At 36.9% G+C, this 16364-nt stretch overlaps 2 protein-coding genes across 4 annotated transcripts; both read right to left on the reverse strand.

Annotated features, from left to right (window-relative positions):
- Window positions 1-4258: 4258 nt before the first annotated feature.
- Window positions 4259-8130, reverse strand: LOC144840267 (uncharacterized). Of its 3 annotated transcripts, none has more exons than XM_078696023.1 (5): window positions 8006-8130; window positions 7362-7514; window positions 6350-7235; window positions 5506-5606; window positions 4259-5358 (listed from the first exon to the last, which is right to left on the reverse strand). In XM_078696023.1, exons 1-5 carry the CDS (start codon window positions 8072-8074, stop codon window positions 5320-5322), a joined length of 1248 nt encoding a protein of 415 aa, XP_078552149.1. In that variant the 5' UTR covers window positions 8075-8130; the 3' UTR covers window positions 4259-5319. The 3 variants fall into 3 exon arrangements, with proteins under 3 accessions (XP_078552149.1, XP_078552151.1, XP_078552150.1); XM_078696025.1 differs by having other exon boundaries at window positions 7362-7510; window positions 8006-8086; XM_078696024.1 differs by lacking the exon at window positions 5506-5606.
- A 504-nt stretch (window positions 8131-8634) lies between these two features.
- Window positions 8635-12869, reverse strand: LOC144840433 (uncharacterized). The gene is made up of 6 exons (XM_078696243.1): window positions 12620-12869; window positions 11538-11834; window positions 10644-11299; window positions 10184-10409; window positions 9888-10031; window positions 8635-9633 (listed from the first exon to the last, which is right to left on the reverse strand). The coding sequence occupies exons 1-6, from the start codon at window positions 12768-12770 to the stop codon at window positions 9476-9478; spliced, it is 1632 nt and encodes a 543-aa protein (XP_078552369.1). The 5' UTR covers window positions 12771-12869; the 3' UTR covers window positions 8635-9475.
- Window positions 12870-16364: the final 3495 nt, after the last annotated feature.

Raw genomic sequence — 16364 nt, forward strand, 5'->3', positions numbered from 1 at the left:
TTTATAAATTGCCGATTTCCTCGGAGACGTTTCCTTAATCCATATTATGTAAACTTTGTAATTCTTCTGAGTTGACGTTTCATAGGAGCATTTTCGATTTGAACTTAGTCTTTCCTTTTTCCAAATCAAATTAAAAGAGACACACGGTGTAAATACATACATACATCTGGATTTGTTTTAATCTTACAGAAACAGAAGTAACTGATGTCAGGTGGCAGTGTGCGAGTCAGAAATCTCACGGGCTCTAAAACGAGGTAGTGCAAGTAACAAGAATGAACCGTTTAATTCTAGTTTATAACTTTAAATTTCCAATACAAACAATTTCTGTTTATATTTATTATTATTTATTATAAATCCAAAGGCAAAATACTGAAAAAATGACAATGCTGTGGGTATCAGTGGCTGGATCTCAATGGAGATTAAAAAAAAAGCGAAAAGCTAAATCAAAACGATAAAGTAAAACAGCCAGAAAAATTAGCAGAGCTTTCGGGCAACACTAGCCCTTCATCAGTTATACTGGGTAGCCTCTTCAGTCAAAAACTGTTCTCCCATAGGACCCAGTGTATAATAGTACTATGAATTTGTGACAGTGGCTGTATGTGAACTAACCCCCTACTCGTCTTAAAAGATGTACTAGGTTCATGAAACAGATGTGTACACAGGAGGACATACGGGTTATAGTCCTTTTCCGAGAAGACTCTACCACCAGAACCATGGAGCGAGTGAACCTCGAACCCCTGCTGCCGATGTTATGGAAACTACGTATTACGGTTCCACTGTCTTAACCGCTCGGCCACTCATTCGCTTTATTTTTTTTATATTAAAAGTCTGTGATCGAATTAATGGTTAAATGGTATAGCATCCAGTATTTGCAGCATTTAGGCTATATCCTGTGTTGACCTAGTTTTCAGAAGGCAAAGATATAGGCCTATACACGACGAAAGATAATGACCACACATGCACTGATAATTTGCTTTCATTTAAAATCTCTTACATAACATTAATCATGGCGGACAACCGTAATAAACTTTGAAAAAATTACGGCTAAATGGATGATCGACCCAAATATGTAATTTAAATAACAATTAATGGATAACTTGACATCAAGGATTTACTAATTGAATGTATTCGTTAATTACTTGAAGAACATCATTACAAAGTTAGCATGGTCAGCTATGGAAGAGGCAATAATATAGAAATGAACACAAAGTGAAATGACATACATAGTTGTCACGTACGGCATAATTTCAATAAATCGCGCGCTCGGTTTGAAAGCCTTTGGGGCACATACTATTTTGACAACAGAGCATTATAGTAGACGTATGATTTAAGAATCTGTGATTTTGCCGTTTACATTAATAAACTGTAGAATAATGATTGATTGATTGATTAGATGACAAAACTAATCGATTAAGAACCATATAGATGGCTCGGAATAAAGCTATGTCCACACACAAGCTTTCTAGTTAGTCGTAAGATGTAAACTGTAGTTGAGTATGTATACAGCTTTAAGCTGATGTAACCATGCTTTAACCGTAAATCAAAAATATTTACATGTACTTTTACTTTCTACTCAGCCAAGAGTGGATAAGATAGTTAATATTGAGAACAAAAAAGTTGGTGATGTGACCACCACCGATCAGTCTTTTAACGTGCAGTATTCTTGATGGGACTTTATTTAGCGACCTTTCGTTTTTACGACGCGCCACGCGACTGTCGAGGCGAATAGTCATTCTATTATTACCTTTAATACCTCAATATTCAGTGCACTCTCACAAACATATTTCTTGCGCAGAATATATTTTTCGGATAGATAAATAATTTAGATATATTAGTACAGTATGTTGTTGTTTTTGGTATTTCAATTTTAGAACGAATTTAATTGAACCAACAAGATAACTAAAATATGTTGAAAGGAAAATATAAGATTCAATTTGGCTTATGACATAGCCTCGTCCAACACGACCGACGACCAAATCACGTCATGTACATTGTACGCCTGCGGGTCCTTGCTCCTCGACACAGGTTTGATGGTTTCTAGAGACAGGTGACCGACGACACATCGATTGACCTGACCTGACCTGACCTATGTTGGTCGTCGGTCCTCAGTCGTCTTCGCAAATCGAAAGCTCCCTATCAAACTTCTTCTACAATTGATTAGATTTAATTTTAAACGTTCACCAATTAATCCATCAATCAATTAGTTCGGATACGCTGTAGTCATATCCATAAAATGTACATGAATGTGTAATTCAAAATAAGTAGGCGTTTTGCCTGAAATGTTTGATGCTAAAGTTTACAATGAATAACAAACTATTTGTATTTGAATTAAATTAGTGTTTATATACCAAGTGAAACCATTTTATGGTTCTTTCATTCGAGATGTCCTAGTAAATAATACGAACTAAAGCTCGGTCTACTATCAAACTTTTGACACAAAAATTCGATGTGCCCATATATGGACATGATGATGTCATATCACTACCATATTGGGTCATATCACTACCATATTTTTGGGAACATCACACTTTTTTGTCCAACTAGTGTGATAGTGTAGCCAGAGCTTAAACGATAACACATTCGTTTAGTCAGGTTGGTGAACTGATTCCTAATGATACACTATACGTACTAAACAATTCCAGGTGATCTTTAGCTGTAATAAGGATGTGACTCAATCGAAGCTGTACATTTCAAATGCATTTTAGATGTAACGTGTCACTCTAGGCTATGAGTTTATGCTGGAATACTTGACACCTACACCGTATGATTGAACAAGCGACGCGGCGGCATTTATTGCAAATCGCGACGCGGCGGCATTCATTGCAAATCGCGACGCGGCGGCATTAATTGCAAATTGCTACGCGGCATTCATTTCAAATTGCGACGCGGCATTCATTTCAAATTGCGACGCGGCATTCATTTCAAATTGCGACGCGGCATTCATTTCAAATTGCAACGCGGCATTCATTTCAAATTGCGACGCGGCGTTCATTTCAAATTGCGATGTTGCGTTCATTTCAAATTGCGGAGCTTTTATTATTTTTGTTCAACAAAATGTTTGATGCTTTTGAAAAGCATTTCTAATCGTTTGAATTGTTCAAATCAAATTAAAAAATAACTTGGTTCTTCTTGAATTTATTATTTACAATATTTATTCAAGACCTTTTACTCGCAGAGGACCGCTTAGCAACAAAATAATAAATGCATGAATGCGACGACAGCGGTGCTAATTCGTTAATTTACCGTACTATCATTATTTATGTGCGCGAACAATCGATATTTAGGTCATTTTACCTTCATTCAGATATTCGATATACAGATTTGATGATGAGAGCGGCTCCGTGAAGTCATCAAAACAAAACCTTGTTTTATGAGTGAGAGGTTCGACCTCAAGATGCGTCATTTTGCCACAACCATGGCATGTTGTGTCACGACGCAGAGGAAGGAGGGGATGGGGTGAGGACGTAGGCCACAAACAACGGTATTCTATTACGCAATACAGCACTCGACGTATCGACGCAAAGTGTTGTATTGCGTAATCACAAATGGGAACCGACGATGCAATAGTGCTGCAAACATCGCAGATTTGATTTCGCGCAGGCGGGGGCAAACACAATGATTGGAAGGGCATTTTCTTACGTTGCGTAGATTGCGTCGCTAGTGGGAACCAAGCTTAAGTCTCTAAACATACCAATGAATATATAGTTCAGTGTATAACCCCTTGCAGGGTATACACGCCCTATTTAACAGAGGTGTATAATGGAAAACCTAAATATTGATTTTTATGTGAGGTTAATCACACACAATACCTAATACTGCGGATAAATCTTCAGTGATAGTAATTCAACATCTTAACTCCTTCAGAGCCTTCCCTAGCCGTCGGCTGTTTAAATTATTACTATTGATTTCAAGCCATCAGCCACTGTACTAATTGATATTTAATATGAAGGGAGGCCAGCTCATATGTCAATAATGTTATTATCAGTGTATTATCTAGTTCTCAATGATGTAAGCTAAACACATTTGCGTTAAGCTCTGTCCACACTATCAAACGAATTTGACAAAAAAAAATGTGATGTGCCCATATGGTAGTGATGTTCCCAAATATGGTAGTGATGCGACATCATCATATCCATATATGGGCCATCACATTTTTTTGTCACATAAAGTTTGATAGTGTGGACAGAGCTTTAAGCACAGTTTGTTGTTGAACTGATTTTTTATCATATTATTGAAAACAAATACATTTTCCGTTTCTATTTAATTATTTATTTTTGGCTTAATCATCTTCCAATACAAATACTATACGATATAATAATAATACATCAATATTGTATAGCACTTATTGCACAAAGCTTCAAAGCCCGTCACATTATTACCCTGGTCATGTTTGGATCAAACATGTAACGTATCTTGCCTAAGGATATTAGTAATGCGACATGAGCTTTGGATTCGAACTCACGATTAATGGTCCAAAACACTGCGCCTCACGTCCTCACAAAGAAATAGAATATTGCTGTGGTCACGGCATTGATAAAACAATGTCACGGCAATTGGACCATTTTATTTTTACCCACAATGAAAAAAATATATATAGAAATTTCTATACAGTATATATATATATATTATTTATAACTAGAGAGATCAGAAACCATCGTAGCAAACATCAATACACAGTAGGCCTATACACATAATTAACATGTTTTTATTCTATGACAGACATTACGATGTAACAACTAATGTCACATCAAATGGGATAAACCTATATTATTGCCCACAGCGATGTTTTAAAATTGAAATAAATACACTGTGGATCAAAGACTATAAAGAGTGTAGTGTTCGGTTTTCTTCAAAGAACTTGTGTAGTTCATTCAACCTGTGCTACATTCAATGTATGAGGGCGCTAATACGTTTTATTACATATCCATATTAAATACCTAAAGCTCTGTCTACACTATCAAAGTTTATGTGACTAAAACAATGTGATGTGCCCATATATGGGCAAGATGTCACACCACTACAATATTTGGGCATATTACTACCCTATTTGGGCACATCACACTTTTTTTTGTCAAACTATTTTAATAGTGTAGCCAGCTTTAGGTTTGATAACAAACTCATGTATTGTATTATAAAAATCTGGCGCTGTGTCGTTATCAATAAAAGATCAACTATGTCTACATTTATTTAAAAGTTTATTTTGAAACCGAAAATGCTGTTAAAAAACAACATAGTTGAAACTCTCTCTTTTCTAAAGGATACCTGAGCTGAATTGTTGAATGTTAGTACTCCACAGTTAGTAAGATAATTAAATCCAACTCACGATTTAGCATCCATTTTTTCTTTTAATCGCAGGTACTAAAGAGAGGGAGCAAGAGAGAAAAATAATAAATCAACATTACGATACTTAATTAACTCTGAAAATATCTTGCCAAATGTAACTACGCACACAAGTGCACTCTCCTTAAAATAAAAGTAAAAATTGGACAATTTCAATTTCCTTACATTTTTGCGGCTTATGATGGCTTGCTGGACCCATAGCATCTCCATAGCAATGTTATTCCTAAGCTCTTTTAATTTTTCTGGATCAGATGGGTAATCCTTGGCTACAATAATTAAATAATAATAATACTGTACAGTGATTATAGTAAAGCTCTGGCTACACTATCAAACTAGTTCGACATAAAAAGTGTGATGTACCCAATATGGTAGTGATATGCCCAAATATATATATATCCATGTCCATATATGGGCATATCACATTTTTAGTCACATAAAGTTTGATAGTGTAAACAGAGCTTTAGAAATAATACTGTAGAGTGATGATGTCATCAGATCAAGTCCACTGTCATCAGGTCATGGCACAATAGAGTTCAACAAATAACAGTGACAGATTTATTTATTTTATTTATGTCTTTAGGGAATGTGACCAAGGATTACCAATAGTAAATTTATCACTGTCCTATCAGATAGGTGGTAATTCCCCTGATACAGGGGCTATTTTGTAAACCAGTTCACCGGGGTATCCCCCTACTCTTCTCGAATAATGAACTGGGTTCTTTAAAGTGCACACAGGTTATAACTGTGTACACTGGACCTACAGTTTATAGTCCTTATCCGAGAAGACTTGTTCCTCCACCAGATTTTAAAACATGAATAAGGTATTGTACCAATTTATAACTGAATAAAAAGTTTTGTTAAAGATTGGTTGACACTAAGATGCAAGGCAAGCAAGATGACCAATGGCAAGCGACAGTTCGATGATGCATCGCTTGGTGATTGGTCAAATCACTTGCGTTGCACCTACGTTACGTCCTAGTGGGAACCAAGCTTTAGGGATGAAACTAACCTGATTGAACATTGAATGATAACTCAGAACCCCAGATTGACGTTTCATTATGAATTCCAAGTCTTGTTTGTTTTTCTTGATCAGTTTTAAAATTGTTCACAACAACTTGCCCAGTATCTACTATATTAGCAGATCCATCTTCAACACTTCCTTCTTTGTCATCTAATTGTTCAAAACTATCAGAGGGGGTAGGACCAGAATGTGTAACAGCTGATCGCAGACTATCATCAGCATAACCTGGAATAGTATCAGACTTTGGAATTGTAGAAGATATATTGTCATTACCATGAGAAATAACATCAGATACTACAGATGTTGGACTATCATAACCAGAAGGAACACAATCTGCCTTTTGATGGTCAGCAGAGACAATACTTTTATCCTCTTCAACTGACCCTAACATTTTACTGACATGAGAGGTCAGGGAAGCACCGCTAGCAGCAGACGTGTCACTATAAATATCAGAGACAGCAGTGTCTGCATCATCAGCGCTCATAGGTGAAATGTTTATAGAGTGTCTGTCCGGTGGTGGTTGTTTATCATTTTTCATAGTTTGATTTCCACTATCCTTCTCATTTAGGCTTCCTCTGTCTTCACTATCCCTGACAGGAAGAACATCAATTTCTCCTACAATATCTGCAGTGCCAACTGAGTCTGAAACACCAGGAGCTGGATCATTGACATCTGAACTAATTCCATCAGTCTGTACAGATGGTTCATTGACAACATATTCTTTGTTCTTTGATGGAGTTCCTTCTCTTTCTGGAATTATAAAACCCTTCCCTTCATCTTGTAATCTTTCATCTATTTGATTTTGTTCTCCATCTCCACTATCGATATCTTTTTTACATTTGCTTCCTTTCACAGCCTTCCTAATATGGTATTTCTGAAACAACAATATTAAAATTTCAAAATATAATCAACAATCAGTAATTAATACAACATAGAGTACTAATATTTATATATAAATTCGGTTTTAAGATACTACAAAAAAAGTTTAACAAATTGTCACCTTTATATAATGACGTGGTCTGCAGGGCTGTTGTGAATGCCATTCTACGACAGTTTCATTACTATACTGCATCTCCAGTCTAAATGTCAATTCTTCATATTCTTTTCTTAATCTCGCTAGTTGTCTACGTACAATGAAGCCTCTAACAGCTGCCTAGAAAACAACAATGAGTCAATGTGTGTGTGAAATATAGTATTAATTATGCGCAAGTGTTTAGGAGTATCTAGAGTTCAAGATATGAAAGGCTACTATCTAGGCCTAGGCTGCTAAAATTAGCCCTGACCCTGCTGGCTGGATGATGGTAGACTAGTATAGTATAAGTAGTAGTAGAGACTAGGCTAGTAGTAGAGGGACTAGGCCTAAATAAGCCTTTAGCCTACCATCTAGGAGTACTGTAGTAGGTAGGCTCAGTTATGTAGGCCCAATTATTTGGGTACGAGTTAGGCCTAGCTAGGCCTAGGCCCTAGCCAAGTTGGTTACGAGTTGGCATAGCCATAGCCTCTAGGGTAGGCCTAGGCCTAGCCGGCCCATGGTTGGTTGGTAGGTACGGTACGGGCTAGGTAGACCTCTCTTTAGGCTAATCTATAAGGCCTAACTAGCTAGGTACGCCTAGCATCATAGTTAGTAACAAAAACGTATTTTACCTGCAATATAGACAGTTTCGCTGAATCATAATTATTTAGAGTAAGACGCTTTGAATATTCCGCCGCCATCCTTACGCTACACTACAACATATTGCTGCCATCAACGACGAGCCGATAGAGAGAGACGGTGTTTAGTTTTTTCGCGCCAGTAGTTGTTATATTTATCTTATCTTATGGCTAAAAAATGGGTAATTGGAAACTTGGTCTGGGCATGCTCAAATCCCAACGGACGTCTGAGAGAAGAGAGTCTATGACATATGCAGGCAGTTGTCTGTGCAGGACCTGTTCAATAAAAATAATGTTTTCGTTTTGGCTGTCAATATATCATTGTCAAAACAATCCTTACTTTATGGTAAATATTTTTGGCGAATGATGTGAAGAATTGTTTGATTAGTGGACCACGTTTGTCAGCTTGAAGCTTGGGGTATGTGGGTTCCGCTGGGAAATTAGAATTTTTGTTTACTGGAATGTTGGTGTATGTGGGTCTGGCCTTGTGGGAGTAATGCCTACCCCGGAATATGTACAGTACTATAGGACTTAAAATTAGGACTATATTTATGCAAGACAACATGTTTCCTACTGATTGTTAAACAAAAATAATTGACAATAAATCATTATTTCTTAAATAATTTAATCTGAATTTAAGAAAGAACAATAATTAAAACTGTTACGTCGAGCAGCATTTTTTTGGAAGAAATATTTCTCTTTGAGTTTTAAAAAAGTACTTAAAATTCTGTATTATATTTCTTTTACGCTTTAAACGCAAGTAAATTATTTGTCTATATGAGGTAGTATCTTTGTATTTATACTAAAATAATAAAATATGTTGATCTGCTATAGACATTCTATTAAAAATTATATAATCCCTGGTATTAGTGTCGTCGTGCACCAAAAAAGCTTACCAAAACCACCAATATAACGTACAGTAGGCCTACATATCGTTGAACGGTCCCAACAATCCGACACTTCCGACAAGTGAATAGAATAGGAGGCTATTCAGCAGCGTGTTCAGTGATCTTGCAGAAGCATTTAGTAACTCAGAGGATAAAGTAAGTCCTCCCATGAAAAAAAAATATTCCTCCATGGTTCTCTGGCAAATAATAAAAGTTTAACTTTTGTCATTAATGTCAAGAAAGTTTTTCAAAAATTTGCTAATGTAGTCCAGTTAACAATAATCACAAAACAGACAAAAGTTTTTTAAAGGCTTAGTCTACACTAGCAAACCTATACAAAATGTTGTGTTTGAGAACTCGGAGTTTGCTCGATATTATTCTAGTTGTGTAAACTTCTGCAAACCTGTTTTGTCAACTGGTCTACACTAGCAAAACTTTAACGTAACAACTTTACCACACTTTAAGAGTTTGCCAGAAAGTTGACTGGATTCTTGTGTTACTTCTGCAAAATGACGTAACTCACCGCAGGGTGGCGGTTTGTGATTGGTTTGGTGTAGAGGAGACGGCGGTTTGTTCACTACTGGTGCTGAAGATTTTTAGTAAATTTGTATTCTTTGTTTTGTTTTCGCCCTGATTTCAAAATAACAACACCAAACGAAATTGTACAAACAAAGAAAAGCCCACTGCATGTGTATAGCGCCGTGTTGTACGATCCAGTTAGATCGTACAAATTATCTAAAGAATGAAAGAATAATAATATTAATAATTTTGATTTATGAATCATTTTGAACTTGGTTTAGTGTCAGAATTCATTACACTCGGGTACAATATTAAACGACTGTTTTTATGGCTGAAATGGAACCAAGATCTATACAGATGATTACTATTATAGTTAGTAAAAGAACTCTTAATTACTTTTGTTTTAATATTACGGTATATTTGCGTAAAATTAAATCGGTAGAAGGAAAAATAAAACGTCTACTATTCACCTGTTACAGCTTGGCTAACTAATGATCCCATACCAAAGAAACAGTAAGCAACCGACACAGCCTCCGTCGATATACGTTTCCCAAATAACTCTACGCAAACGGGCAGCGGAAGTACCATGCACAGCGCCCTCGGTATACTGAGACCTGAAATGATATATTTGACAATATGTCACACATTGCCATCAACTGTTGTCACAGATTGAGTGAGCTGACGTGAGGACGACGAATACGTTTTTGGTGATAGTTCCAAACAAGACTAGGTAGATGATGCAATGTATCTTTATAAAACTAATTACCTATAAATAACAGAATAACACACGTGTTGGAAATGTCAAAGGTCAGCACAATTGAAATAACACAGAGAAGAAGATTCGAAATCGAAATAATGAATGTTATCGAAACGGGCAGACAACTTGCAATGACCACGAAAACTACGCGCGTAATCAGACTACCAAATCCCATGAAACTCAATGTGCGCGCAATTTCTTCTGAAGATATATTTTTCTCATCCATAAAGTTCGCCTGTAAGAACAAAACAAAATTCAAAACACGGTGTCATTTAGATTATAACACAAATGTTCATTTGAAATAAGTAGATTACTTTTGACATAATTGGCAATCTCCATGTATGTTGTATAATTCCCACTAGATAGTACACATCGATCCAATGTTAAGGTTTTCCTTTTTAAGTAATTGTATACCATTGTATTCGCTGTAAATATCTATAGCCTATAATTATGTAATAAGCCTACTTACCGCACTCACAAAGCTGAATGTGATTCCAATTGAATAAAGAAGAAACATCGGTTGACATATCCAAAAATTAGAACTCTGTAACATTGTCTTTAACAAGATTATTTTGCTAATCTTTTCTTCACTGAATGTTTCTATATCTTTAATTATATTTTCATCATTAAAATCATTATTTTCTTGTATTGCTTTTAACTCTATCGGCACTGAATGTAAAATTTCATTAGTTATCTCCTGGTCATCTTTGGTGTTTGATATTGAGCCATTGGAATTTTGTTTCAATGTTGCCTTTTCCATCTCTAAATCATGTAACAAGATTATTTTGCTAGTTTTCTCTTCACAGAATGGTAATTCTTTATCTTTAGGCCTATTGGTCTCTGTTCTCTCATCTTTGAAATCGTAACTCTCTTGATTTGCCTTCAACTCTGCTGATACTGAATGGTTTAGCGTTAACTTTAACCTTAAATCATTAGGCTGGTCGTTTTTGGCGTTTTCGATTGGACCGTACTTGCAAGTCTTAGTTTGTGTCATTGTTGGCTTTCCCATTGCTAATGATGCTGTCAATCCGATGCATATTGTGCATGCACCGTACATTCGTAAAGTGTAGAAAAATCCGTAAACTGAAAAGCATTTTTCCAGTAAAGGCGAAGTTATAGCAACACCTGATAAAAGATGAAAATAATAGATATATGTAAAATGTCTAAATACACGAACACGAAGCGAACAACGTTACACATGCTCTGAAAATGTTGATTATACCATATACATGTGGGAAAGTATATTATCTCATTTGGCATGCTGCCACTGCCGGTATGGGCTACTGTTATCCCAGCACATTTTATGGTTGCTTCTTGATTCGAACATAATATATTCAGAATTTCACTCTTTCCTTTTACTTACCTGCTCCTAGTCCTGTCATAACAGCAACGCATGCTCGGTTGTAGAGCTTTCCAGAGAAGTAGTAGACCAGTAGATAGAGTGGAGGAATGTGTACAAAGCTTGATCCTATACCAAACAATACTCCATAAGAGAAAATCAACATCTTGACCTGCGACAAAAGGGTAGACACGATGAGACTTGATCCGCACATGACGACTCCGGCAATGACGACATGTCGAGGGCCACACACTTGACAGAGAAATGTTGTGAGTGGGGAGGCAATATTCAAAAGTCCAACAGCAACTCCACCAGCAGTACCTGCAAAATAAGTTTCAGACAAGCACGTCATCACTCGTTAATTTATTATAGATCAGGTGTAGTATATTAGGCTCATGATTGTGTTTGCGCTGACGATTGTAGTAGAATGTACCTGGACCATCATGTGTTTTGTGGTTATTATACAAACATTCATCTTAATAATTTAGGCCTATTACCTGATAGATTACATAACACAGATCTATCTAGAGTGACTTACAACAATGTATGTGTATACAGTTATATCTCAGATTTTTTGCCAATCCTAACTAGGCAGCGAGCAGGCTAATTATTTTTATCTTATAGGTCCGGCAGGCATAGGCAATGCCTCTATAATATTTTCTTAAGTGCTCACTTGCAATCCCTTTTTATTTCTTTTGAAAAAAGAACCCTTGAAAAAGACTTTTTGGGGGATTCAGTAGGGATATTAATTAGCAGTCAGTCAAACACGGGGCACTGACTGAACTTTAGAAACGGAAGCGGGGAAGTGCCAATTATAGGTTAGAATGTGCTTAATGTTAGTAATGGCCCTGGGGATGGGGATGCAACAGTATTTTTTAAGCCTATAAAAAGTATCCAAATGAACCTGTCCTTTGGTTGGGACACAAACTTAAACAACACAGACGTCTGTAAAAGTTAAGGTCAGGGTTTCTGTGTATTATACGGTCACCCAAAGAATCATGTGTCAATGTAATGAACAAACTGTAAATATAAGAGTTACGATATATATTAAATTAAAGCAGGGAGTTGTGCAACTCCCTGTACTGTAGGCCTAACTAAGTACGTACCAATCTCACTAGCCGTTGCATTAAATTGTTCTTGCAGCTTCAGATGGAGAATGTTGTAATTTAATGCGATTCCTAGCACCGACAAATTTAGAGAGAACCCAGCAACAACCAAAGCTAAACCTCGATGTGATTTTGTAAACATCGTGTTCATGGATCATGGAGTTATAAAAAAGGATCATCCGCTGCTTTTTATCTATCACTTTGTCTAAATTTGTTCAACCATTATTTATCAGTCGAGATCATCAGTCGAGATAGCCAACCGGCGAAGTCGAGGTAAACATAACGCATATGGAACGCCATCGCTGCCTCCGGCAGCAAACTTTAATTCTATTCGGCTCTTTTACCATTACGTTCGGCTCTTTTAGCATTCGGCGCATTTCTATTTGGCCCATTTACCATTACGTTCGGCTCTTTCAGCATTCGGCTCTTTTTTATTCGGCCCATTTACCATTACATTCGGCTCTTTTTTATTCGGCCCATTTACCATTACGTTCGGCTATTTTTGATTCGGCCCTTTTTTATTCGGCTCTTTCTGCATTACGTTGGGCACTTTTTAAATCGGCATTTCTTTATATGGCGCAATTAAAATCTAACCTTTGACATGGGGTCAAATGGAAGAAAATCAACGACTGGAAATGAGTCTATGAAAAGTTTACAAATATTTCATCATCATGGCGCCAACCATGGGTAGCCAACCGATTAAAGACGTGTTGAATAACCTAAAATTAATTCATCTTTTAACAAATTTTGAGAGAGAAAGGGTAAATTATTATTATTAAATGTTAGGCTGACACTAGGCTAGGCCTAGCTAGCCTAGGCCATAAATCAAACCTTTTCTCTCTCAAAATGGTCAATAAGGTGGGACAATTGCAAGTTCTCTAACACATTAATCATGTCAATAAAATGATTAGTCATATTGAAATAGCCTTCAAATTCATTTAATTCAACCAACCAAACACTCTACCTGCTGCATCTATATGTTTTGTAAATTTTTCATAGACTCATTTCCAGCCGTTGATTTTCTTCCATTTGACCCCATGTAAAAGGTTAGAATTTAATTGCGCCGTATAAAAAAGGGCCAAATCAAAAAGAGCCGAACGTAATGCAGAAAGAGCCGAATAAAAAAAGGCCGAATTAAAAAGAGCCGAACGTAATGGTAAATGGGACGAATAAAATAGAGCCGAATGCTGAAAGAGCCGAACGTAATGGTAAATGGGCCAAATAGAAATGCGCCGAATGCTGAAAGAGCCAAACGTAATGGTAAATGGGCCGAATAGAAATGCGCCGAATGCTAAAAGAGCCGAACGTAATGGTAAAAGAGCCGAAGAGAATTAAAGTTTGCTGCCGGAGGCAGCGATGGCGTTCCATAAACGCACGACTGATTTTAATACATCCCGTGAGGGAGCTGTTTGTTTACAGACAACTCAAATCAAGATAAAACTACTAAAGCAAAAACATTGAATTTTCTCTATTTTTTTTCTACAGGCTTTGAAAGGAAATTCTAATTTAATAATAATAATAATCAAACCAGAAACCTCTTATATTTAGTCCGATTTCGTATAGTTCTGCTGAATTCAGCGTGGTACCATCCCAAAAGGAATCCGAATCTCAGGATCAGGTTGAATAGCCTAACTAAGGCTGATTTCCACTAGGCGAATTTTTGCTCGCGCGAATCGAAAGCGTCAGCTTATACGCATGCGTAGAGAAGGATTTGGAAGATGGAAACATGACTACGACTCACGAGACGCAACGCAATGCATATACGATAGCGCTTTCGATTCTCGCGAACAAATTCGCCTAGTGGAAAATCGGCTTAAAATACTAAAGTACATGCGGACTGCAAACCTGCTGAACCAGTTCCAATTGCAACTGGTGCTGCAGCACCAGGACAGTTTCTCAAAGGACCCTACACAGGCCCGTAGCCAGGGGGTGTTTTTATGGTTCGGGCGAACCCCCCTTTACAGCGAACCCCTCCTTAACCGACTGCGAACCCCATCCCCGACATCCCCAATACCTCACCACCCTCATCTCTGAAAATCCTCCAAATACGTGTCCCACAATACAAAAGGTTATTTGTAAATTGAAAAATTCGTAAACTCATTCGTGAATAACTCATACCTTATTGTTAAACAAATGAATTGGTTGCCGATTTTCACCTGATAATAATACGAATTTTTGGTCCCAGGATGTAACATGATATTGACGCGAGCTTGGGCACGAACGAATCGTACAAAGGACACCGCTAGACAACCGTGTACCTATTGTTTCATCACTGGCTGTCAGCATGCATAAAGTATATAGCCTTCCGACGTACATCAAAAAATGGAACGCTGCGGTTACCTACAATATTTATGTGTGGCTATGAAGTATAGTGTATCATCATCATAGAGGATTATAGTGAATTTAATATAATTTATTACACTATAATATCTATGGTATCATGTACTGTAGTTTACAATAGGCCTATAGCATTCGATTATTTTTTTCTAGACCACCAGCCGATACGTAAGCCTACTCAACTGTATCAATACCACCTATTTACATTGATATTATTATTTAGTTTCCTCAACAAATTGCTATAAATAAATATAGATAGAGCTATCAGGGGCGGTCGCAGGACTATTTTAAGAGGGTTGCCCAAAGACTCCAGGGCTGTAGACACTGAGTATTTGAGCAAGCAAATTGTTAAATGACACCCCTAGATGGCCGCAAATGGTACTCTCGCACGTAAAATTCATGATAAATTTTTTTTCGTTCAATGCGAACGTCACGGGGAAGTCCCCGATGAAGGTACTTCTGGTACGGTAATACATTCTAGTAACTTAATTCATTTAAAAATGCTAAATAAAGTTAAATGTTAAAACCACAATTTCCAAAAATTCATTTTTATTTATCCACTATAAACTTTACAAAAGTGTTGTTTTAAACCACACTCCAAATAAAACAAAGAAAATAATGATAGGACATTTGCAGAAAGAAGCAAACTTTGCTCTGCTACCGGTATAACACGGTTCAAATTTCGGAACGTCTATAAATTACTACGGAAATTCGGCCTAATATTTACGAACGTACGGAAATGAAGATAAATAGGGTACTACACGCATCGGAAATACAAAACTATACGCACAATTATGATTTGGCCCCTTAAATTGGCCTTAGATTATGGAAAACCCCCGGCAAACTCAATAATTATGGACAAATCGATTATTAGCCTTGGCAATGCCTAATATTTAAAAGGAATGAATATAGGCTATATTTCGTTTGTCAATGAATTTTTGAATTCATGTGTGAATGATTGATCCATTAGAGGTAATCTGTGATGGCTCTGGTAACACTGCTATGCGTGGGTAATTTGTGAATAACGTAGTATGCTACATACACGAGCCTAGATAGGGAAGATCTGTACTGTCGTCCATTGCGAGAGGAGGGGGAAGTCCGGTAATCCGGTATCATGAAAAATGTAACAAGCCAGAGATGAAATAAAATCACTAACATTTAGCTGATTGTCGTTGTTTTAGTTGTCGTCAGAAGTTTATCGACCGACATCTATGTGTAGTAGAGCGTTTCTTTGATTGAATAATTTTGTTTGTATTATAACACAAGTTCATTTTGGATTTTCAGTAAATTACCAATGGTGTCTCAGTTTAGCTGTATCATCCCCTGTCGGATGTAGCCCTCCTCATGCTTCTTCCAATCCCATCTGTTCTGTGCTGTCCTCGCCCACGTGATGCCTGCATACTTTGTA

Source organism: Antedon bifida, chromosome 4 (assembly GCF_963402885.1).
Source record: "Antedon bifida chromosome 4, ecAntBifi1.1, whole genome shotgun sequence".
Taxonomy (NCBI): Eukaryota; Metazoa; Echinodermata; class Crinoidea; order Comatulida; family Antedonidae; genus Antedon; species Antedon bifida.